Below are 25,973 nucleotides of genomic sequence, written 5' to 3' on the forward strand. Positions count from 1 at the left end.
TCACCTCAGAGTCACGCTTCAGCTGAGCCCTGAGGGTCTGCAGCCTCAGGCGCCTGGGCAAGGCAACTGGTACCAGTTGAACCAACTACAGGACTTCCCTGGTACTGCTATTCATAACCACAGCGTTTCAGGGGGGGGTGGGGGGTGGGAACAAAACCAAAACACACAAAAAACCCAAAAGCACTTTCCTTGGAAAAAAAATATTTTAAAAAGAAGGTTGCTACGCTTCTCCTCCAGACACCTTCCTGCTGAACCCGCCCTCGACCTACTGTTCTCTGCTACCGGCCATCGCCGACGGGCGGACGGCCTTCCCCCTGGGGGCTGCCTAGCCGGGGCACCGGGGCGCCCTCACGCCTCCCCGGGGCAGCGAGGGGGGCGGGCCGGGCCGGGCCGGGCCGGGCCGCGCCTCCTCGCCGCGGGCCCTCCTCCGGCGGCGCTGCGGCTGGCGGCTGGCGGCAGGGCCGCCGCAGAGAGGAGGCTCCCCGCGGCCGGGGCGGCTCGGGCCGCCGCAGCGGCGCTGCCCCGCCTGCTCCGCTGGAGGAAGCCCGGCCCTCCCCGGCCTGCCCCGCTTATTAGCCCGTGACGGGAGAGCGGTGGGAGGCAGGCCCGGCTCGCCCAGCCCCCGCCCCGCCGCCCTCCCCGGTCCCATTCATTCCCAGCCCCTTCCTCTGCGCTCCTTCCCCTTCCCTGGTGCTGCCGGCCCGGCTGCCTCCCCGCCGCACGCCGAGCGCCCGGCAGCGGGAAGGGCCCTTCGCGCCGCAGCTATGGCCGCCGAGGGGGTGGACGAGCGCTCCCCGCTGCTCTCCGCGCCCGGCTCCGGCAATGTCACCCCGACCGCGCCGCCCTATTTGCCGGACAGCAGCCCCCGAGGTAAGGCGGCCGCCGCCGCTCTCTCTGCTCGCCCGCCGCCGCGGAGCCGCCGCCCGCGGGGCTGTACCGGGCAGGGGGCGGGCAGGCCCCGAGCGGGTCGGGGTGTGGGGGGGGCCGGGCCCCTGCGCCCACCGGGGGGACGCGGCGCCTCCGCTCGGTTGCGGCAGCGCGGGGTCTCCCCCCGCCTTTGTCGGCGGGCGGCGGGGCCGGGCCGGGGGCCGCCGGCGGCGGGGAGAGCCCGCAGTGCCCCGGCGGGGGGGTGCGAGCTGGGGAACAACAGGTAACGCCGCTGAGGGCCGGGTAGGCCGGGCTGCGCGCCGCGCTCCGGCGTGAACTCTTGAAATGGAGAGAGAAAAATAATAAATGGTGTGCAGCGGCAGAACAAGCCCGAACCGGTCTGCTTATTGTAAGTCGTTCGCATGTCGGAGCTTGCAAGGTAATTGTTGGACTTCGGTTCCCCCATTAATTAGGAGCAGGATTAAGTAATAGAGCCGTTGCTGCGGAGGGCTGGAGGGGCGCAGCCGGCGGAGGTGTGAGGGAGGCAGCAGCCCCGAGTGCGCAGCCCCCGGTGACCGCCAGAGCCGTGACCCCCGGCGGGCGCCCGGGCCGCCCCTCCGCCGCAGTAACCGAGGGGCTCCGGGCGGTGTGGCAGCTGAAGTCCAAAACCACTAGGATGTCCTTGTGAACACATTTCAAGGCCGTAGCTGGGTTTGGCTTTATTTTTAAAGCCTGTCAAATACTGTGGTTTCCAATCTGGAATCGCGGTTTAACCATAGAGTATTAACTTCCTTGCACAGACTTGGAAAATCATCTTGTTGATCGATACTGAATACTTAGTAAGTAGCTGAAAAGATTTTAATTGGAAAATGTAAATCAGAAGGTTTACGAGATACATTAATAGATCCCCCCCCCCCCCCCCCCCCTTAAACATTTTACAGCAGGCAGCACGGTGGGGAGAAAGCTGAAGGAATCATGACTAAATAAGATTAGTTTAGGTTTGCTAGCAGTACACTTTAAAATGTGAGATAACAGTCCTGGTCTCACCACTGGCTCCAGTGTGTTGGCCCTTTCTGAAGGATTTTTATTTAGTTGTATAAATTCATGACATATGTATGTAACTAGAATGCTATGGGTGAGCATTTGTTTGTTTCAAATAATACTTAAATTCGTGGAAAGCTAGTCCTCTGATAGAAAAATGTTTTTCAGTTAGTGCTGTAGCTGGTGTTGACTGTTTACTTTCAAATTGCACAAATCAGTATAGCCTGATAAACAGCAGAGGTTTTTTGAGTTTGGGTGGGGTTCTTTTTTTTTTTTTTTTTTTACTTCTTGTTTTCAATCAGATTCTGTAGGATTGGCATAATCCCTTAAGTTTTACAGTTTTAAAAAAAGAATAATCTAGAAATCCACCTTAGTTTACATTCTGGTATTCAGTGTTTTTATTCTTAGTAGTCCTTATCCTGTAACTATTACTTCTGCAGACATTTCAATCCGGTCTTAGATTTAAAAGGTAATGACAATGCATTGCATCAGTAACTCTTGTTTGAACCCAGGCTAAAACTCATGACTTGGAAACAAGCTGGACCCCAAATGCTCATTTTGGTTGGTAGCTGTGTCCTGCTGCGCCTTCAGTGCATGTCTGTAACTGGTGTTAACTAGCTTGGCACTGGCGGTGGCGTGCGACTTTTGAGCAAAGTGGCTTGCTCCCAAAAGTAAGGAGGAACTGTAGAGCTTTCTTGAATGTCAGACATCTCTTTGCACGTTGAGGATCTCTTGTTTGATCAGTCCATGAGCAAGCACACAAGATACCTTTTTGTAAGTTTTGTAGAGCTATCTGCAGAAGAAAATTTTGTGGAGCTGTGACATAGACCCAGTAGCTCTAGCTTCCTTGCTGTCAGTTATCCTTGGTGAAAGGATCTATGCAAGCTAAACAGCCTTTTCAGCTAACAGGCAGTCTGTCTCTCCCCCTAGCGCAAGTCTAGCTGTAGAGGGAAGAAGTAGTCTTGTGGGGAGATGAGGTTTGTGTCCAAACCCCTTTCTGCAGAGCTTCCTTGTTTAACATGACCTTACTGGTGTGGAGCTGCAGAGGAAGGAGGAAGAAGCCCTTTGCCTTCCAAACTGTCACCTGAATGTACATTAATAGATTTATCCCTGTAATTATGTACTGTGCCCAGTATGACGTCCTGAACTTTAAATTAGAGAGGCCATGGTTTGAAAGCAGACTCCTCTTTCCTTGTTGGGATGCAGTTGAGATCCAGCTGACCCTTTTCAGTAAGCTGCTGGGTGGATGAATCCTGGTAATTTTTGTTCAGTGTTTGTTCCTAATGATGGGAACAAGCAAGAAAAATCTTTTCGATGTGGATGCAGGGCTCATTATTGAAGAAACTTTTCACATAGACAAGGGGTGGGACCATCAGGTCTGTTTCTTGTAGCAGGGTAGTTACTAAGTGCTTTTTTACTTTTTTTTTTTTTAATCAAATAAACAAAACAAATCCATTTCTGGTTGACCCAGGTAAGCTGTAAGTGTTACCTGTGGTTTCTGCCCTTTGAATACCATGGGAGGAAAGCACCACAAGGCATTTTTAAGGTTGAATATGTGAATATCTTCCACTGCATCCTCTATCCTGTCAGGGTGAGGAGGGAATGGTACATTAGTCAGATGTACTGCATGGTAGGGTGCTCTGCTAGTCTTCCTGAACTAATACCTATTGGATTTTATGTTTATTTTTTTAATGAAAAACTGATAATGGAGCTTTAAATTGGTGTGTCAGTAGCAGGAAATTCACCAACTCATTAAACGTGTCCTGAAACCTCTGGTGTGTTTGTGAAACTTGTCTACCATTCAGTCACAACCAACATGATGGACCTTTACGAACAGGTTTTAGATGTTATAGCTAGCCTGAAATTCAAGCCGTCAAAAAAAAAAAGTCATACAAAGTATGTTAATGTGGTTTGAAACATTTTTATTAAAGGGTAATGAGCAGTGAACTTCAAGACAATGCCTTTATTTTCCTTTTCACGCACCCCCACCCTCCTCCAAATATACTTTTCTTTAAGGTTAATTTTAGTGGCTTTTGCTGGTTTGTTTTTTGGAGCTCTTCCAAATTCACTTTTTCTTTAAGTATGGAGGTTGCAGTGCCAAGATACCTCCAGCTTTCTGCTCCATAGCAAATGTTACTTGCTGCAGCACCACACTCTGAAAAGCAGCCATTATTTGCTTGCTTTCTGAAATTTGCTGAGCCAGCAGGACAGGAACAGCAAGGCTGCTTACCTGTAAGCTGAGCAGCTTCAGTGTGAGGCTGGAAAAGTGGCTGGCAGTGTCTGTCGGTGCTTGCACACCTTATTGAACCAACTTGAAAAATCCCAAGAGTTGTCACTTACAAGTAGGATATAGAATATTATAATTGTCTAGAAGGGTACAGTTGCCCATTCTTAAAAGTATTCCAGGATGGTGGAAAGCTGAAAGGCTGGGAGGGTGTATGTGTGTCTACTTCCTAGTACTCTTCAAAGATAGTTTGCCTTTCCTTAGTACAGCTGCCCTGTGCCTAGCTGATAGAGTTGAGAAGTCATGCTTGAAACGGAGAGAACAAAGCAAAGAAGTTCTGTAACATGATTGAGGATGCTTTTCTGAAAAGCAACAAAGCTGGGATTGAACTGTAGGAGTGTCTTGACAGAGTTTGGTATTTAGTCAGCTGGACATGCCTTGTGTGTAATGGCTACCTGTTCTCCCTAGCCAGAAAGTGCGTCAACTGCTCACTGCGTGAGCAGCTGAGCAGCCTGCTTATGGCCAAAACCCCCTTGCAGCAGCCTTGACTTCAAGACTTGCAGCCAAGAACCGGCTATTCCCGTTACCTAAATCTCAGACCCGTTTTCTGCAGTGTTCTAGTAGGCTTGAGGTGGTTTCCAGTTGCTAAAGTGTGCAGGGGGGTGGGTTTTGTCTTCTGTGTGTTTGTTGTTTGTTAGCATCTTGTAGTATCCCTTCCCTTGCATGAATGGTATCAGTACTGCAAAATCATGTTGTTGCAAAAACTTTTTGACTGGATGCTGTATTTTCTCAGAGTGTAATTCCTCAAACAGAAAAAAAATATCAGAAGAACATTCTAGGTTACCTGGTATTTCTTAAGGATATTTGTTTCTGCAACTAGTACATCAAACCTGAAGTTGTGAAGTTCATTTGCTGAAGTAATGGAGCATCAGTTTGTATGGTGACTTCAGAATTGCATTGCTGCATATAAGTTAACTATGTCTCTTACCTGAAATAATTTCAGTATGCTGGATGCGATGCTGAGACCCTCAAGGTGGCCAGCTTCCTTCTGCTACCTCTGTGAGGTGAAACTAAGTACAGGTCCAGAAGGTTTGTAGGCCAAGTTAGCAGAGAGCAAGCACTGAACAGCAATGCTGCTTCAAAGGTTTATGATGAGTTTTGGATCTTAAGGTCAGGCAGGGTTTTTTATATCTCTCCATCTTATGACATTCACTTTAAAACAGACTGAAGGAGTGATCAGTGCTTTCTTACAGGCTTAAATTTAATACTTGGGCTTCTCAGCTTTGATAGCCTGTGGTTTCCTTTGCCTCCCCCAGAGGATACTGCCCCGTTCACTGCTGTTTGTAAACAGAAAGGAGGCTCATCTCTTGTTGCTTATCTGAAGATTTTATTGGCTGCAATTATGAAGTAATTTATTGAAGTCCAAGGTTGCAGAGTATTTCAAGCAATTAATATAAAAAAGTGAACCGTGAACAACTAAATATGCCCAGTCCTTATTGTTTACCTGAAGAGCTATGAACTTGTTGATGAAATAAAAGCTGGTGCTATTACATGCCAAATAATTGCGGTAATAAGCTTGTGAGAGGTTGCTGTGTTGAATTGTTCTCATTCCATGGATTCTTATACCAAGAAGGATCTTGAGGGTTTCCTCACTGGCTTGTCATGGGCTCAGGAGTGCCAAAGCTGAAATCTGCTTTTCCACAGGGGACTGAGGCCCTTATATTCTCCTTTGTCTTAGCCTATCGTAACTGACCTAAGACCTTGTGTATCTGTGCTTTGGCTCTTGGACAACAAAAATATCTGGAACCCTCAAAAGCAGAAGTTTAGATGGTTCAGTTCATCTTTTTTTTTTCTTGAAGACAGCATGAATTTGCTATTGTTGCACTAAAAAAAAAAAAAGCAGCACTTCCTATCCAAGACCCGTTTCCTTTATAAGACTTTTCTCTATTTTTATCTGTAGTATTTATTACTATATGATAAACAGTTGTCCTATGTTTCAGTCGCTCCATGTGTCTGCAAATGCTGGTTGTGCCTCTTCTGCATACCTGTATCTTGTTTTTTCTTGAGAAGCCACGCTCTGGTTGCTACAAATCTGGGGTGGGTTTGGGTGTGTGTCATTCTGTCCCATCCTCCCTTTTTTTCTAAAGACTGCAAAGAATTGGTTTGAAAATTAAGTTGCATAGATGAACCTTTTGTCTGATGCCACTACTCTGGGGTGATTTACACTGTGTTTGTATTGCTGGTATGCTATATGTACAACTATGGTTGATGTTTGGGTAATAGAAGTTGTGGGGAGGGGAGGGAAGGGGAAAGCAAATTCAGGTTTGTCTTGTGTTTATGCTGATCATTAATTTTGATTAAACTTGTTCTCATTCCATGGATTCTTATACCAAGAAGGATCTTGAGGGTTTCCTCACTGGTTTGTCATGGGCTCAGGAAAAAATTGATTATTTTTAATTTTTTTCTTGAGGCTGTGACTGTTAGAGACTATCTTTGCTGACAGTTTTTCAGGATCCCGTTTGGTTTTTCAACTGAGATTTCCTGATCTCTTGCAGCAGAGCTTCCTCCTCCATATACTGCCATTGCAAGTCCAGATGCCAGTGGTGTTCCTGTAATAAACTGCCGTGTGTGCCAGTCGCTAATCAATTTGGATGGCAAGTTACACCAACATGTTGTTAAGTGCACAGTTTGCAATGAAGCTACGGTAAAATGGATTTTTAGTGTTTTCTTTGTGTGGAGGGAAGTGGGGGGAGGTTGAAGTATGTTGCTGGTAGAGTCTCATCTACAAAGGATGAATCCCTTCCTGTCATCCCTGCAAAGGACCTGTCAGCGCAGCCGACTGCTGATATAGCTAGCATGCAAGTCCAAGGGTTGCTGGCACGAGTATGGTTATATGCAGTTAGAATAAATCATGGTGCTATTGAGCTGGCTGTGCAAGATGTTTCATTTTGAGGAGGACAACAAGCAAAGTTGTGTAAGTAATTAGCCTTCTGCAAAGAAGGGTGAAACTGGTTTTGTTGGGATGAAGAGAAAGGAAGAATTAGTTTCTTTCTTCTACTCTTAAAATAAATAAACTCACACATCTCCCTGGATGTATGCTTTCCTCCTGCAACACTATTCAGTCAATTTCTTAGGTTGTGAACAAACCACAACACAACAATTTTGAAATGCATAAATTGTAGGTTCTTTTCCAGTGATTGCAGACCATTTTACTCTTCCTTCCCTTTTCTTAAATCAAGTCTTCAGTATTTGGCCTCCTGCTTCTGGTTTGTGTGTTTTGTGTTTTGTTTGGTTTTTTTTTTTTTTTTTTCTTCCTTCCAGTTTTAGTTTCAGGATCTGATACTGCAGAACTCCACAGCTACTGAGGGCATTTGCTTGAAAACCACCAGATTAGATTTCTTTTAATAAAAGAACTTTAAATTATGTCCAGAAAACAGGAAGCCTTAAAACTGTAGGAAAACTCTTTTTTTTTTTTTTCTCACTTAAGAGGGAGTAGAGAACCTGCCATTAATACTCTCTTTCCGTGCCAATATATAAAGTTTCAAGCCAAACAAAGAATCTTGCAGCTTTTGATTTGCTCTATGAAAGGGACACAGAAACTTGACTCCCAGGCTGGAGAAAGATAAATTCGGAACAGTTTAAAATAAGATTACAGTTCAGTGATGTCTACATAGTCTCTTAGATTGAGAACAAGACTGTGATCACTGTTGAATAATGCCATTGTACCAGGCAAGGAGGCTTGTTTGATGTTTTGACTGGATTTTAGAAAATATACCACTACTTAAACTCGTGTTTTAAAAAAAACCTGACTAAACTGAAGTCTTAAATTCTTCATTGCTAAAATATGAATGTTTTTTCCATTAGTTTGCAGAATCTCATGTTTGTTCTAGTGAGGAAATTTGCATTTCCTTCTCTGGAAAGGGAGGGAAAACATCTAATTTTGTTTTGACTCTCAAGTTTCCCCTGGAGGAACTGTATTTCTCTGTTAGCAAAAGCTTGTCACTGAAGTTGTTCTGCTTTGTTATACTGTAGGAGGAAAAGTATGAATTGCTATGTCTTCTGATGTATCCTCTGGTGTGTTTTTCTGTCTTTTCGGTTTTTTTTTTTGTCTAGCCAATCAAAAACCCTCCTTCAGGGAAGAAGTATGTTAGATGTCAATGTAACTGTCTCCTTATCTGTAAGGATACCTCTCGGAAAATAGGCTGTCCAAGACCAAACTGGTAAGAATAAGAAAACTGTAAGTGCCTTGAGATACCTTTCTTTAAAGCAACGGTGTTCTTAATGTTGAATATTTAAAACTGAAAGAAATTAAAGCCTGGACCTCTGTACATGGACCCTTACAGAGCATCACTGAATTAATGCAGACACAGGTTTTACTAGTGTTAATTTAAAATTATTTTTTTGTTAAGATTAACTTCAAAGAGCAAAACATTTTCTTTTGTATTTAGTGGTAGTCTCAAAATGTGTGTTCTCCATTTCAGTTACTTCACAAGAAAAAAATGGTGTAAAGAACAATGGAGAAGAAAATAACATCTTGTTTCTGGGACTTTAACATTCATAATTTCTTGCAAACTTAATTATTGTAAACATACAGGTTGCTGACTTTGCCTGGTTTGGAGTGGGGTCTTCAGAATGAAACAGGAGAGGGAGCAGTAGGTTGGCTTCACTCCTGTCCTCCCTTCTTTCTTACAGTTTTCAATAGTCTCTCAGGCCTCAGCTTTAATTTACACAGTTGTTATAAAAGAAACAAGCATGATTGCTGTAGTGTGTTCTTGCCATTCGGCTTAGGGTGTTAAAGATCTTACCAAGTTAGGAGTAATTTGTAAGTGGTGCAGCTCTAATGAGAGAAACTGAGATGAAGGCTAGGTCTGTGGATACGTGAATGGGAGTTTTGCCACACCAAGTGCCCTAGTTACCAGTCTGTTGGCTGTTGTGGTTCTGAAACACTGTCTGAAACTTGGGTGGTTTCAGTTACTTTATTTTTTTAACTAGTGTGGTGTTGGGGAAAACTTCAAAACGTTCCAAATATTGTTTGTGATGGTGAAAAAGTGTTCATAAGACGCTTCAGTTGTAATACATCATATGGTTGGTAACCAAGCTGAATCAGAAACTCCCTGATTTTATTAAAATAATTTCAAAAGTGTGTGTCTCAGTAGTTTCCTTAAGATAGCCTAGAAGATGAGCAAAACTGAAGTACTTAGAAGGAAAGAGTTGGGAATGTGCCTTAAATGAAAGGGTCCAGATTGAAGGGGTGCCACGCAAACAGAATTTTGCTTGTATATGGGGAGAGATGCAGTGCAAGTTAAATAATTTTTAATTTTTTCATGCTAGGAAGTCTGATCCTCTTTCTGCTTTGGATTGTTTAATTTGCATGCTGTAATTCTGGATGGACAAATTGTATTCGCTTTTATGTGTAATGTGTTTCCAGTTTAATTATAGTTACAAACTTTTTAAAAAAGTAAATTAATTGCATTTAGTCAACCTGGGATGGTTTTCTTTCTTAGTTCACTCAATTTGAATGGAATTTTTACTGTACAAATGCAGATATGCTGCTTATATTGATGTGGTTGTCAGAAGTGTGGGATGGAAGAGCATCTGACTTGGGGAGGAGAACTAGGTTACAGAAGAGTCCTTACACATCCACATGAACCACGTAGAAAGAGTATGTTGCAATTCATGGGCTGGCTCAGCCTGGGTATTAAGATTTCATTTTCCTGGGGAGTGTTTCTGCCATATGATGGCAAGTCTTTGATCTCTACAGGGTTCTGGCTTGCATGGCTGATCTTATGGTGAAAGAGAATGTTTTCAAAACTGAAAAGGAAAACACTTTGGAGAGAGATCAAAACTGGGTACATCATCTGTTTAAAAAGCAAATAGTTTAAAAGTGTAAAATATTTGGTAGTGACTGCTAATTGCTTCCAACATGTAGTCCTTCTCTTTTGCTAGCTTAATTACATGTACTTCTAATGTTCCTAACACAGTAGACGCATCATTACTCTTGGTCCAGTAATGCTGATCCCAGAAGAGCAGCCAGCTCAGCCTGCCTTGCCAGTCCAACCAGATGGAACTAGAGTGGTATGTGGGCACTGTGGAAATACATTCCTGGTAAGTAAAGCATCAGATTCTTCTTTTCACCTCACTGTGCTATCCCTCAAGCCATTTGTTGTAAGCACTTTTTGAAGAGTACATTGCCTCACTCCATGGCATCATTCTGGAACTGAATTGTCTTCTGTGGTCATATTCCTATGGATGTATAGCCTCTATTTGGTTATCTTTACATGCATTTCAAGAAAACTTTTAACAGTCTTTCTGTGCGTGCATGGATAAAGCCCAAAGTTACTCTTATTGCTTAGTGATGTGAGTGGACAGTGCTGGAAGAGGAAGTTGTGCTTCCAGGTTCTTCTTAGGCTTGCAGTGCTGGTTATGTTCTTCAGTGGCTAAGACAGCAGTTCTGCCACTGCTCTATGGACCCCTGAAAGCTGTTTGCCTTTAGCATATCTGTCCATCGTTATAAAAGCGGAGGTTGTGGTTTATGTGTGAGGTTGACAGTTGATCCCGTTTTTGAAGTGGAAGGATGCAAGAATACTCTTTTGCTGTTGAACTGTTTGCAGCCTCTTACGTGGATAAGGGGCTGCCATACTTGAATTTTGAGTGCAATACGGAACTAAGTTAGCTTTAGTGTCATCTAGCAGTCCTTGAATATTTGTCAGGTTTGTGAGTTATGGGATAACTAAGATAAGTGGTACAGCTGAAGGACCTGCACAGCAATTAGAGTGGTGTTATACTCCTGAAACAAAGGTTCATAAGGTGCATAAAGGCCAGGGAACTCTCAGGTGCATTTTGTGAAAGGACAAAGGAAGCTTAGGGGATGGCACTCCATGTTGGCTTGTATCAGCAGTGAGAGAAGAGTTCGCTTGTGATGGGCTCCATAATGGAATAGACTTGTGCCTTCAAATCTTTTCCTTCGGGTTTATGGATCAGTGGGGTGTGCTATAATGGCTTAACTACTATAATAGATGATGAATGCAGGGAGCAGAAGACTGCGCTTTTTTTTTTTTTTAAGGAAAGCTAGGAATTTGATTATGAATTTACAAGTAATGTACTATCTGAGAAACCATTACAGAGATGCTTGAGATATATTCTACTAATTCTGCCTGTCTTTTTGGAAAAAAAAAAATCTGTCATAAGCCTTGCTGAAGAACGGTAGCCTGTAACTAGATAGCTGGAGGGGGTGTTCTGTTCACCTTTTTTTTAAAATGCAAGTCTGTGTGTGAACTTAACTAGTAAAAACATTGTATATGATATAGAATAGTGCTACTAACAGAAAAGCACTGGATCTATGGAAGAAAAAGGCCGTTTCAAGTACGTATTCTAACACAGGAATGTTTTATTAAAGGTTGCCTTTTCTTTTAGCTTTTTAAATAATATAGTAGCATGTTACAAACTTCAAGTGCCTGCATGAACGCTGTAGTTTCATACAGAGTCATAACTTCATTTTGTAATGCAAGTACGTATTTTACCACAGCTTTAAAGCTGCACAGGCAAAAGTGGTGCTGTAGAACAGTTCTGGTAATAAGTTTTAATGTGGTCTCTTAACACAAAAGACTGTGTCTACTATGGGACTTAATTTTTTTTTTTCTTTTTTATTGGGGAGAGTCAGTGCTGTGAAGTCAAATTCTCATTGCTAAGTTATTGGCCTATCTTTGGGGGTTTTCATAAGCGTGGGAGTTTTATTTGCGTCTGTCCCCTATTTGCTTTCTATAATTGCAGCCCAAATTAGTTCCGTAGTTTACACTTGAACGCCTTTAGGTGAATATAAGGGGGAAAACAAAACTAGACTCATAAAGGCTAGTTTTGTCTGTAACTACTAGATTATGCCTTAAAAGGTTAAGTTTTCTGACTTAGAATTTCCCAAAATCAGAGAATCACTTAGTTTGGAAAAGACCTTTGAGAATGCGAAGTCCAACCAGTAACCCAGGAGTGCCAAGTCCATCACTAAACCATGTCCCCATCTATGTGGGTGTTTTTAAACACCTCTGGGGATGGTGATTCCACCACCTCCCTGGGCAGCCTGTTCCAGTGTTTGAACATACTTTCAGTGAAGGAATTTTTCCTAATATCCGATCTAAAACTTCCCTGGTATAACTTGAGGGCATTTCTTCTTGTCCTGTCACTTCTTGTGTGGGAGAAAAGACAGACCCCCAGCTGCCTACAGCCTCCTCTCGGGCAGCTGTGGAGAGCAGCAAGCTTTGTATGTGTGACTTCAGATCTGGTGGTTACTGTAGGGAACTGCATCACTTTGAACTTCATAGTCCTATCAGCTAGTAAGACCAATTTGCCGTTTCACAGTACATTGAAAAGAAGCCCTCAAAAATCATAAGGAAATTGAAGTTTGTGCTCTTTTATGCAGAGTTATCAAGAAGCAAGCCCTTTTTCTTGCTTTACACAAGCTTTCCCACCCCTCTTTTGCTTCTGCTTTTTTCTGTTACTAAGTTTGATACTCTGCAAGTAAAATTTTTAGTTAAGAAAAATGAGGAAATTCCTTGGGTTTGACAGTGAACAGAGAAGCAAAAAATAGAAGTGCTGTAGCCAGCCTAGAAACTCAGTGGCTGTGAGGGTATTTCTGCCCTTTGATATCACCACATTGTAAAGCAAATATGTAATAGATGCATCTCTCTGCAACTCAGTAAGGTTTCTCTTTTACTTTACTTAAAAATAAGTAAAATAGACAGGTAAAGCTAGAATCCTTGAGGTGGACAAGTAAAATTGCCAGTTGCTTGTTCGGGGGGAGGGGGGGGTTTAAGAGTATCAACTTGTTCACCTTTCCAAGAACTTTTTTTTTTCTTCTCCATATGAAATCATAACTATGGGCAGTGCTTTCTGTGCCTCTACATATGGGAGGCAGGTTTTTTTACGAATTATTAAAAACATGCTTCACCTATGGAGTACCTCAAAGTTTCTCTGTCTTAGGTGGGAGAATGACTGAAGTGATACGTAGCTGAACTATCCCTAATTACTTAAATTTTGTTAATCAGATTATTTTTTTCCTTGGTAACCTGAGAGCAGTCTTTTCTGTGCTAAGATTTCCGCTGTTTCTGGCAGATTTGGAGTTCAGACAGGGGGTGTGTGAAGTGGCAGAATAGAAAACGAGGGTAGGACAAGCATTTAACTGTCGTCTTAAATTGCAATCTGATCTGGTTTGGGCTTTTTTGAGAGCTGCTGGACTTGTGCTGTGGCTGACTTGCTGTTTCTGCCAGCAGTAAGACATTCCCTGCAACCCATTTCCCAAGGGCCTCTGCCTGTGATGATTTGTGCTTGTCAGAGGCCGAGTTGCCTCTGGAAATGGCTGTCCCTGTGTTGTCCCCCCTTCCCTCAACCTCTTGCTACTGGAGAGACCCTCAAGGACAAGAAGCCAGCATCAAACTGTGGAAGCCTCAGGCTGTAGGCTGAGGACTGCACTTCATCAATTGTGCTGTCAATTTTTTTTCTTAAACTGATCAAATATGAAAATTATTTCTCAAAAAATAATGGAATAGAAAATCCTTCAAATTCTTTAGAAAACATAAAAAATATTTAAATATGCAGAAGCATTTTGCTTTCCCAAAGGACATTGGGGGGGGGAGGGAGCAGAGGGGAAGCTTCACAGCTGTTTGTAGGGGTGTGTATGTGCATTTATGTCTACGTCTGTCTTGTCCCTCTGCCCTTGTACTGAATGCACTGAGAACTCTTTTAGGCTCAGAAGGAAGAAGGTTTGACATAGTCTTCTAGTAGTTCCTTTTGATGGATGTCTAGTTTTGTCCACAGTTGAAACATTGAAGAGCTTTCTGAAATCCTCATCTGTGTTTCGGTACATCTAACCAGGCATTTGGGCTATCATTTACTGTATTGTTCAGTTTGTATTCTCAGCAGGGAACTAAATTTCATGTACTTCAAGTTTTCTTAACAACATGAAACAAGGTTAGGTACTGTAAATCATTCGAATATGTTTTAAACAAAAAAACAAACCAGCTTTAAGCATGATTTAAACTACTTTGTTTAATCCATCAAAACTCCACAAATTAGAATGTATGTGAAAATAACCTTTCCCCACTGTGCTAATGTGATCTGAATTCTTGTCGTTTGAAGGTCTTATCACATTTTTGTTCTTTTTCTGCAAATATGTCCAGTATGTGCAGAAGACCTCGTAACAGTTGGTGCTTCTGTTACTTGCAGGTAACTCTCAATGAGAACAGATCATCAGTATCTCTTTTCTTTTTTTTTTTTTTTTTCCTCCCATAAATATTTTGAGCCCAAATGCATTTGAGTTTGTATCCATTTATAATTATGGCTAATAATCAGAAATCTTAATATAAAACCCTAGAAAGATCATTAATGAGTAACTTAGGAGATGGATTTGCCTACGCTGGGATAAAACTAGTGTACAAAAGTGAAGTTGAATTACAAACATGTAAAATATAAGTCCTGGATTTAGACTGCCTTGTATTTCTGGAATTGCAGCTTAAAAAGCTGAAAGAACAGCTCTGAAGAGGCCTGTGTCCATCTCTGGTACTGACAATTGCACTTCATCACACTTTTACTGTGTAGAACTAAGGGAACTTAAGTAGGTTTTGACAGGGATGGCAAAGAGCTAACTTGCTTCTCTGTCAGGAATGTGGAAGCAGAATTAATTCTCCTAAAAAGCGTTGCTCAGTTGGGGAATATTACAGAAGCTTTCAATTTATTAAGGGATAAAGTAGAACTATGGTAAATCAGTTTGGTCAAGCCTTTGTAAACAAATAAATTTAAAGAATAACTGTGTAACTGGTATTGTATTTTAGTACTTCAGAACCAGGAAAAAAAAATCTTTCATTTTAGTGAACTGTCCCCATGAGAAGTAAATAAATTGAGGGAGACCTTCAAGAGGCAGGAAAGTGCACTCTTAAATGCTATAGATCAGAGCCTTGCTCACAGCAAAACCTGCTCATACTGGCAAGGCATCACAAGCCACATCCTCTTCCTTTGCACATGAAGTCATCAATTTCTTCTCAGTGTTTAAAAGGTGCTGTGCTGTAGGTAGGTGCTGTTTTCCATACAAGGATGTGCTCTGATTTTGATTTGTTTTAGCAGTTATAACACTAGTCGCTTCAGTAGACCAACTTCTGATGTCTCAGAGATAAGGAGGATCCAAATGGTGGCATTGGTGGTCTGTGTTGTGGCTTCTTCCCCTTCTAGTAATTTGCAGTATGACTTCTGCATAAGCTAAGAGGGGAGGGGAGAGGAGAATTATACTTCACCTGGAAACCCTACTGACTACCTCCAGCTGAGAAAGGCAGTAGAAGAGACCTGCAATTACAATAGAACTGCAGAGCAAAGAATGATAATCTTACTGCCTTCTTAAAGGCAAACATGTTTGAAATGCTTGTTTACTGCTTCTGTTACCACAGAATGAAATTTAACAAAACCTGCTGTTTTAAAATTAAAAAGTATATGACTGTGTATCCTCTGGGTGAGGTAGTTCCAGGCGTTGCTTTCACTAAGTCCGTTTCCCAGATTGGTTTTAGTCTGTGCATGGAAGGTTATAACCGTGTCGTGTATGCTCTTATATATAACTTTTAAAAAATGTCATGTAAGTATTCAATAGTGTTCTCTATTTTTTTGATACAAAACTTAGACATCTAGTTTCTAAAACATTCTTTAACTAACCTTTCTGTGCACACTTAACTTAGTTTTCATAGATGATGCAGTGTTGGGTAAAGATGAGAAAATGTATCTATCTGTAATTGTGCCAAAGAAAACACACTTATTTTGATTTGGGGTATATTCATAGTTGTGTAAGTAAGAGAAGAAACTGTATTGATATTATCACGTTGCCTATACTGTGCTTGTGGATGAAACCACATTACATCAAGTGAGTCTTGTAATACCAAGGCAAGTCATGGGAAATGTTCACATGGAAATCCCAAACCTATGTTGCCACTGACAAAAGGGCATCCCATTTATGGAAGAAAGCAAGAAACAAGTCAAAGAAAGCCTGAGAAGCAAAATGTTTTCACAGTGACATTTCGCATGAAGTACAACATTTTCTCAGGCCAGTTTTTCAACCTTTTTTATTTTTTCTTTTTTACAGTGGATGGAACTGAGGTTTAATACACTAGCAAAATGCCCACACTGCAAAAAAATGTAAGTTAAGGTTACGTAAATTAACTGTTAAGTAAGTTGCCAGTGTTTGTTCTGTAAAAGTCTTGGGAGTAAAATGTGTGTCATGCTGATCATTTTGCCATGCTCATCTGAACTTCAAGGCTAAAGAGCATGTTATGTGCACATGAATTCTCCACTCTTTATGCACAAATCAGTAACTTTGACAAATCCAACCTGCATTTATTAAAATGCTCTGATTGAATTGCTAAAGGCAAAAATAAGCTGCTAACAATAGAGACAGGAATGGGTTGCTAAAATTAATAACTCTACATCCTTGAAATTTTACCATTTTGTGCAGTTAATCAGATGTCATGTTTAAATGTAGAACTTGAATTGCCTTATTGTAAAAGGACGAAAAGAAATAATCTTGTCTTAATTTAAAAATTTTACTGATTTCATAAATGCAACAACTAACTTGTGTTAAGGATCTTAATGCATTAGTTTGTTTAATGTTTCTGAATTACTGTGGAAGAACTCGCCTACTCATTTGCTATTACTTCAGTAAGAAGGAGAAGAATTAGAATACAAGAGCTGTAAGTTTTTTATGGTTTGTTTTTTGTTTGGGGTTGGCTTTTTTGGGTGTTTGGCCTTTCTTATCTGAGGTCAGGAATACTTGGTTTGAATTGTTGTTAAAAGCTACACTACTAACATACTTTAAATTTGTATGGGATCTCAACCACAGGGTATGAAACAAGACTTAAAAATGTTATTTCAGAGACTTTGTTGTCCTGCTAATTTATTTAAATATTTGTCTTCCTTTGATGTGCAAGTGCAGTTTCCAGTTGAAGGAGCAAATGTGTTTTCAACTGGGAATGGAGGACCAGAGCTGTGTTGCATGTCGTAGGAAAACTAGCAGGTCTCTTAAGAAGCAGAAGGCTTAAGTTAAATGTATTGTAGGTGTTGGTATGGCTTGGCCTTCAACAGTGATTGAAATCTTTAACTGGAATACTTGGTAGAGATGTCAGTCTACTGGTACGTTTAACCTCAGGAGTGTAACTAGTCAGGTGTGGAGTAGTGGATATGTTCTAATTTGCTTAGGCCAAATAAACTCCCCTGCAAAGCAACATCTCATCAGAGCTGGGTATTTTTACTGACTAATTGCATTTAGTTTCTTCAGTTCTGGGGGAGGGGTTGGTGTCTTGTGGTTTGGTTTGTTTGTTTTTAAACTAGTTGCAACTATGTTTTATGTTTTATCATGTCACACTTGATAACTGACCTGGGCTTTTTTTATTCACTCTGCTTAGGTACAAAATTATTAGCTGTTTAACTTAAAAAAAATAAACACCCACAACAAAAAAACCCCAAATAAACAAAAACCAACCCCAACAATACCACCACCACCACTACCAAATGCTCTAAGCAACTGGCCAAGAGTCATACTGTGTGATCTTTTGGTCTGTCTTCTGTTGATTTATGTTCTTTGTATTTTAAAATCCAGCTTGAGTCGAAGGATTTCCTAGTATTTCTGTCTATAAAGTGCAAAGTGTGCACTTTATGTAATAAAACTGGAGCAGCTCTGCAGTGCAATTTGTGGAAAATTATAGCTTGTTTGGCAACTGAATTCCAGAATACAAACTAGATTTTAACAAATGGGCATTTCTGTCCTTGGGCTGAGTATGCAAACTATGGAATATTGTGATTTAGCTTTGAGTTGCTTGGTGTCTTTCTGCTTTTGAGATGTGATGGTCAGGAGGTCTGTACTTCCAGCAGCATAAACATTGCAATGCATGGGTTTAGAGCACAGCACGGGTGAGGCAGAGCTTTGAGTTGTGATGATGGAATAAATAACTGCAGTAACCTGCTGCTTTCTATCAGCTCTTTGTTAGAGGTTGTCATACCTGTAGCCAAGTAGTCAGAAGGGAATGTAGGATTCTTTATTTTAGTTTATTAATGCAAAACTCCTTTCATTAGTAGCTGACTAGTCAGATACAAAACTAGTCATTCCTTCTGTTGACTCAGTTGATGATTGTCACTGAAAAAAGGGTAGTCTTTCCCTTACTGAGGCAAAAGGCACCTTGAATCACTGCAACAGTATGTTTTTTTCAAGAAGGCTTCTCTTGAGACTTAAGAGTTTCTTAAATAATTTTCATTATTTTGTTTCAATTTTTTTTAAAAGTGCAGTGAATCTCTGCAAATAGCTTCTTTGTGACCACCTATTTGGTTGATGAGACTAGATCTTAATACTAAGAAAACCTTGTAAAACTTCAGGGGAAATTAGGAGTTATGACACGAAAAGATCAATAATGAAAGAATGTGCAGTGAAAATAAAGCTATCATGCCTCAGAGCACATAAACAAAGGAAGCTTTTATATCTGGATGTTGGGGAAAACAGATCTTGGGTTTATTGTTTCTTTTTAATCCCATTTACCTGTTACCATTGTGGTCACAAAGTTATTTTGTGACATACTTTTTTTTTTTTTTGTCTGTGTCACTGCCCTGTGTTTTTATTCTTCCCCTCCCCCACAAAAGTCTGGGTTTTTTTCAAAATATCTTGGGAAATAGACTAAATCAGTTGTGATGCAGATAATAAAATCACTGCTTTGGTAAAAGACCAAATCTCTTTGGAAGTGGGCTGCAAACCTGGCCTTGCCAATGTAGGTAAGGTGTTTGCAGAAGCCCAACTGATGCATAGTGGTTCTGCTTGACGTAGGCCCTTAGTTGCACATTATCTACTGCATGGGGACAGCAAATACAGTTAATGAAGAAATTGTTGCAGTATTTTATTTTATAGTGTAGAAGATAACACCTGGGAATAGGGGAGAAACTTTCTTTTTACCGTTCAGTGTTCTTTTATATTTCAAAATATGAAATATTTATCATCCTGCTTCCTGAAAGTGTGAGAGGTTTAGGGAAGGCTTCTAGTATTTTTCTCATTTAATGATGGAGAAGAAGCAGGAGCTGTTTTGTCTGCTACTCTGTTTCCCAGGCTGCATACTAAATCATCTAGAAACGTCAGGATCATGAACTCAGTTCCTAGAAAGAGAATTGAAGGGTACACTTTATTTCAGAATGCCAAATCTCTCTTTTTCTTTTTTCCTTTAGAACCTACTTATTTTTCTTTTTAAGGTCTGACAAAATGATGAACCCTACTGAATTTATAACACTTTTACCCTGTAAAGTCTGCAGGACCTTTAGGAGAGAGAGGTATTGGAACCCTATGTCACTACCATGGAGGCTAGTTTCAGCAGTGCTGCTCACCTTCAGAATTTTGATCTTAGTCTTAGAAACCTTTCTAAAAGCCTGTCTGAAATCCTGGCAATAACTCCTATTATTTGGAGCACAAGAGATCCTGCATTAATGTTCTGTTCCTCTAATAATAGCCTCTGTCCCTTGCAGTGGCTTTCCCCTTTTCTAATTACTACCTGATGCTAAATTGGCTTTGGTGTCTTTTATATCTGCTGCTGCCTGAAGGTCTGGCAGGTGCCTTTGCTTCCTTAGCAGCAGCTTAGAAAGAAAGAATCACTGCCTTTTGCATAGCTTTGTAGTAAGTCCACACTTGTTAGTCCTACAATGGAAACAGCTGCTCCTGTGATTTGAAAATGTTCTCTTGACTCCAGTTTTGATATCTCTAAATGTGCCTGTCAAAATTTGGAAATCGGTATGTTTTGGGATAGGGTTTCAAGTTGTTTTATTCAAAGTTTGTTGGGGTTTTTAATGTATAATTTGGGGTGATTAGAGGGAGACCTCACTATTTAGTATCCCAGTAGTTAATATTACTGTCAGGAGATGAAAAATAAATCGTGATTTATTGGGGTAGCTAGATATTCCCAGGTCTGCTATGTGACCATAGAAACTTAATGTAATTATTTCATCTTTGCTTTCTGTGGAAAGAGAAAGGCGGTTAAATTAAGACATTCTTTGTTTCCCTTTTTGCAGTACTTGAGGTGATGGTTTCTCCCTCAGCCCTCCTTACTGGATAGGAGGGGACAGAGCTTGAGAGAAATACAGATGGAAAATACACATGGCACCTGCATTAGGGTTAAAAAAATAAGATCATAAGTCAGACAGCTCTGAAAGCGAAGGTCTCTTTCCCAAAATGAGCTTTGTCTCCATGTGAAATACACAGCGCAGTAGATACCATCTGTGCTCTAGGTGTATTGAACATGACATTTCTGCCAGCTTATCTTAAGGTATCCAGTTCTGTAATAGAATTAACTTTCTGAGTACATAATCAAGAAATCCTCCAAAGGAGGCAACCTAAGGTCAGTTTGGCAAGCTCAGTGCTCATCAGTTCGGCTTCTGGAGAAATCTCCTCCCTCTTCCCTTTTATAAAACTTCTATATTGTTTGGGGTTTTTTCCTTATGCAGCTTGGAATCAGACAGCATAGAATGGCCATAGAAGTGTTTAGGGTGGCTTTGGGGACTGTGTGTGTGAGAGAGGGTAAGATCCCATTGTTTCCCTAATTGGGAATTATCATACCCTAGTCATACTGCCCCCCAATCGCATCCCAAATGTGTATGGTGAGGCTTTTGGACAGAAGTAATTTCTCTTGAGAAATTAATGAGCAGAACAGTTTTAGGACTTTTCCTTTTCTGAAAATGTGTAACAGAGGGCTTGTGAGTGGTCAGTGTATTCAACCCTTGCCTTACAAGATGAAACTCGGTGTGTTCATTTAAGGATTCAGGCTTTTGGATTTCTGTTTGGCTGGCGATTTTTTTTTATTATTATTTTTTTTTTCCCATGGAACATTTTAGAAATTCCTTGTAAAGAAGTAATATTGGAGTAAAGCTGCTTAAACGAACCTATTTGAAGGCTTTCTAAGATGAATGCTTAAAAAATTCTGGTCACATGCTAAGCATATGAGACCTTACTATGTAATTAATTAACTGGAGCCAGAAATTTGGTCAGTCATGTGACAGATATACTACTTCAATAGTTCAGCAATGCTTTCTTCTGTTACATATTTATTTTAAATATGTTGAAATATCATGAGATGAAAAGGATTTTCCCTTGCATCTTTGAACATAGAGGTACAAACATCGGAGTATTTCCAAAAGTGTGTTGATCTCCCAGAATGGGATGAAGTATTTAATGATAACCTGCTTCAAACTACTTCTAAGATAGATTGTACGTGTTTTATGAAAGCACCTCTGTGCCTTTAGTCCTTTCAGTGGACCTATGTGTTCACTGTGTTTCAATGGAATTAAATCATGTTCCTGTTTTCCTCATTAGTATAGCTGTAGGTGATGGTGTATGTGTGACTCAAGATGTGTATGCTAAGCTTCTGGAATAATTTTTCTGACCTATAGTAACGATTCCTAATGTTTATTTGCATATTCAGTTTGACTGCAGCACTGTAATAGCTTAATGCAGCAGGTAAAAACAAAGCTGTCTGTCTCTGAGTTTATAGTCTAGACAATGGGTGACAAAACTTCCAGGGGTTTTATTCACCTTGGTTGTCAGCAGAGATTTGTTCAGCTTATGTAACTTGTGGTAGAACTTTTTCTTAAAAAAAAATAAATAATTAACTTCTCATGTTTTGAAGTTACTAAAACTGACTGAAGTGTGCCTAAAGAATTTCAGTCTCTCCAAGTGTTGAACATGAGAAAGTTTTCACGTTTGTGACTAAAATAGTTTGGTTTCCTTATCTTTGAGAACTAGTTCACTCGAGTATTGAGTGAACTATTCCAGGAAATAGCGCAGGAAGCTACTGTTAATGACATTTGAGGTAGCAGAAGTGATTTCACAAATGCAGTGAAAGTATTAAAGCCATGTACTGATGTATTAAGTCTGAAGGGTGTCTTACAACCTACATAGAAGCTACAAAGCGAACTCTAGTTTTGCAGTCCAGGGGCTATTCAAGATACTTGCGTGTGTGCTGTGGATATAAGAGGTAGACACAATCTGTAGGTGTGGCATCGCTCTCTTTGTTGTAAGCACCTAGATAGCCTTCACCAATAGTTCCCCTTTAAAACAAACATGTGGACTCTTACTGCTTAGTATAATTGCAGACTTTGCCTACAACTTTATAAACTTAAGATGGTGTATATGTATTGCTGTTCTTTCCCTTCCCCCATCTAGGCTGAAGAGTTACTATTTGTGTAGGGGGCTTTGGTTTTTTCTTTTTAACTTAAAATACCATTTATTTTCTAACAGTTCTTCTGTTGGAAGTGCACTGCCACGGAGGCGCTGCTGTGCATACATTACGATTGGAATGATATGCATCTTCATTGGAGTTGGATTAACTGTGAGTGATGTACTATGACACACTTGCAACTGTGTGTAAGGGTATGCATGTACAAAGGAGCTCCCTTTGTCTACCAGCACTTCTTTCCCCAGCATTTGAGTAAAATCTTCAAAAGTTTGTGTGTTTTCTGTCATCGCTCTTAAAAACCATGACTTAATCATCTGGGTTAGCCAGAAAAATGAAATGTTCCTAAAAAATTTTTTTCTGGCACTTTGAGAGTTTCTTCTTCCTGATGTTAAGTTTGATGTGCTCTCCCTAAAAACATCAGTTTTATGAAAAATGGTTTTACTTGCCTGTAGAAATACTAGAATGCCTTGCTCTTGCTAGGACTCTCAGAACTTCCAGGTTTCCAGAAGTACATATTGCTGTATAGCCAGGAATGTCAGTTCCAGTGCAGTGAAGGGGAATGGGATTCTAAAATCTAGAAATGTGTGTATGCCTCTTAATTGGTACAAGCTGTAAGTAGTAAAACCAGATATTTATTAATATCTAAAAAATACAAAACCCAGCTATTTACTAATCATAAGGCTCACACATTTTTCTGAGTAATGGAGCAACAACAGTCTGACTTGCTTGGCTCTAGAGTATTTGGTGCTGGTTACTAGAGCCAACTTTCTACCTGCCAGTCCCAGAAAAGTACGTATGAGGAAATACCTGCAAAATGTGATTCTCATTGTACCTCTAACTTGCATTATAACCCGAATTTCTTGTGTGAGCTTAAATGAGTTATGAAGTATTTTCCACTTCCCTAATAAGAGGCAGATTTATTTTTCAATTTTAACAACTTTAATGAGTTTGAAAATTATGAAAATGTTTCTCAATGAGGTGTGCTTAGAGGCTTCTGTAGTCTTGTCCATCGTTGGAGTTTTTTGGGACCCATCTGGGTTAAAACCTTGAGCAACTTTGTCTGACCTGAGACTTGACCCTGCTTTGACTGGGAGCTTGGTACTAGAGACCTCCTGATGTCCCTTCCAAGCTCAATTATCCTATGATTGTGTAAAATTAAGCTAATATCTGATTTATCCTTATCAGAGTTAAAAAGGTGCCATAATACTTCTCCTTAATATAATTTGCTCTTTTCTGAAAATCAGATAGTACTGTATGTTTGACATTTTTGTTTTCTCTTTTTAGGTTGGTACGCAAGATTTTGCCAGGCGATTTCACGCAACGTACGTTTCTTGGGCTATTGCTTATCTCTTAGGTTTAATCTGCCTCATTCGAGCCTGCTACTGGGGAGCTATTAAAGTCAGTTATCCAGAGCACAGTTTTGCATAGAGAAGTTGTTAGATTATAGTGGGTGAACATCTACTAATTCGGGATATTACAACTTGGACACTTTTAAAACCTTTCCTGTAAGGATTCCATTCTCTTCAAAGTAGTTTTAAGACTGGGGGTCTCTTAAGAACAAATGTTCATTGCACTACATAATATGCAAATAGTTTGTTTTGCTGCTAGATTCCCTAGCTCTGAATACTAAAGCTGTGTTTACATGTTCATAATTCTGTCTTTATAGGTGTTGAATTTTATTTCAACAGACAGTATTAAGTTTTACATTTCCTTTGTTATGTTAAAATCCGTCATTTTTCTAGATGATCAGTAAGAATTCAAAAGCAAGAGTGTTTATAAGTGTTTCTACAATAGCTTCACATTTGTACTTAACATTTTAAATACAATTAAAGTGGCTTGCTTTAAAACCTAAGCAATAAGCATTTTGCTTGAACTGCTTACTGTATCTTTTGCCTAAGATCATAGTGACCTTATTCAGGAAACGAAAGTTATGACTGTACTTTAAAAGACTGACACTGTTGCTAGAGAGACATCTGTAAACACTGTATGCTTTGAGATTTTTCAGGTAGAGAGATGCTATTTTGGTAGTCCAATTAAATTTCCATTTATCCAGGATTGGATTTAAGTTAGGATAAATGCTTTCTTCTCAAGGATCCTGGGAATTAGGTGTTTGGGGTTGGTTTTTTGTTTTTTTTTTAAACTGGCAAATCCTAAAAGCCATGTTCGGGTTATGGAACTTAACTCTGGATATTCGTACAAGTTCCTTTACAGGGTCTAAGGGAAGCATTTCATATGACTTGTTTCGTAATACTTCAGTGTCACGTAGGTGACAATAAGATGGTGATGGGTTGTCTCACTTTCCTCTGATTGTGTCAGACTTTCCTTGTTTGGGAGAGTTATACGCTGGTCACTGCAAAGGGAGACACTGTAAATTCACAGTAACTGCTGTAATAAGGAAATGAGTAAACTATTACTTGGACCATTCCATCAAATTGACTAGATGTACTTTAGCACTGACTTGCTACGAGAATATGGAAGCAGAAAGCTTTTTCTAATGATGTATTCACAAAAGATTGAGGGACCAGTTCTTGCACTGCCCATCTTTATAGTTTTAAACAAGTTTTTGCTAAATTCCGAAGGAATGTCCCAAGTGATTTAGATGACTGTAGTAATTTAGATAATGGGGTCAGATGGGTAAATTAATGTGGATGTTCAGGGATACATGTAATTTAAATTATCTATGTTCCTGCTAGGACAAAATGATATTCAGATAAGGATTTTGGAGCACAATAAATGTAAATGATCAAACTGTAAATGATCTGTCTTTGTATGATGCTAAATGTATAAAAGCAGTAGCTCAGGATTACAATGTACCTTTTACAAATAAACTAATAAAGAAATAAAGATTATTATTCAAACTTAATATATTTTGTTATTTATATATAAATAAAAATACACAAGTGGAAGAATGTCCTAGTGCAATACAGGAGCAACAAAGGTATTGTGCAGCACATGGCAGCCTTGGGAATTGAAGAGAGCAAGAACAAACCACTTGATGTTTTCTTGATGTTTTGGGAAGAATGAAGAAGTAAATAAGGAATGAGACCACTGCTGCGATTACGTTTTCTTTAGTCAATGGCTTATTGAGGGAATATATTCTCTTTTACTAATGCTATTTACAGCCCTTCACTGTAGGGATTTGCTGTGCTCATTTGCATCTCAAACCTTTGAGTGCTTTTTCCAGTTGTCTTGTATTTCAAAATACAGTAGGCTCAGGCTGTACAGAAAATCATCCCTTGCCTTTGTAACTTAAGTGGGGGTGGGTGGGGCGAGCCTGGATATAATGTTATATTAATGAAGCAAAGGACTTTCTACTTTTCCTCCCTGCGTTAAGCTGTACTTCACTTACTCTCACGTTTCACCTCTTTCTTATTAAAATGCACGATACTTGCTACTGGTTCCTTTTGCAAAAGTGAAACACTTTAGTTATTTCTATAGAATAATGATACAATAGATTTCATATATTTCAACTGTTCCTGGGTACAAAAGAATCATGGTATTTTAACCACGTAGATTAACGGTAGAATCTGAAGGTCCTCTACAGGGGACTGGAATAGTTCTGTTTGTGGTGCAGGCTTGTTTGCAGGTAGTCATGACATTCAGTGCTGAACTACATCTCCGTCCATTCT

The 25,973-nt window shown here is 40.2% G+C and overlaps 1 protein-coding gene across 4 annotated transcripts; it reads left to right on the top strand.

Annotated features, from left to right (window-relative positions):
• Window positions 1–466: 466 nt before the first annotated feature.
• Window positions 467–25,207, top strand: PIP4P2 (phosphatidylinositol-4,5-bisphosphate 4-phosphatase 2). Of its 4 annotated transcripts, none has more exons than XM_055705464.1 (7): window positions 467–870; window positions 6,691–6,836; window positions 8,246–8,352; window positions 10,114–10,237; window positions 16,239–16,291; window positions 22,407–22,497; window positions 23,629–25,207. In XM_055705464.1, exons 1-7 carry the CDS (start codon window positions 765–767, stop codon window positions 23,770–23,772), a joined length of 771 nt encoding a protein of 256 aa, XP_055561439.1. In that variant the 5' UTR covers window positions 467–764; the 3' UTR covers window positions 23,773–25,207. The 4 variants fall into 4 exon arrangements, with proteins under 4 accessions (XP_055561439.1, XP_055561440.1, XP_055561438.1 ...); XM_055705463.1 differs by having other exon boundaries at window positions 472–870; window positions 6,688–6,836; XM_027814219.2 differs by lacking the exon at window positions 467–870 and adding an exon at window positions 1,175–1,306 and having other exon boundaries at window positions 6,688–6,836.
• Window positions 25,208–25,973: the final 766 nt, after the last annotated feature.

This window comes from Falco cherrug, chromosome 3 (genome assembly GCF_023634085.1).
Source record: "Falco cherrug isolate bFalChe1 chromosome 3, bFalChe1.pri, whole genome shotgun sequence".
In the NCBI taxonomy this organism is placed as follows: Eukaryota; Metazoa; Chordata; class Aves; order Falconiformes; family Falconidae; genus Falco; species Falco cherrug.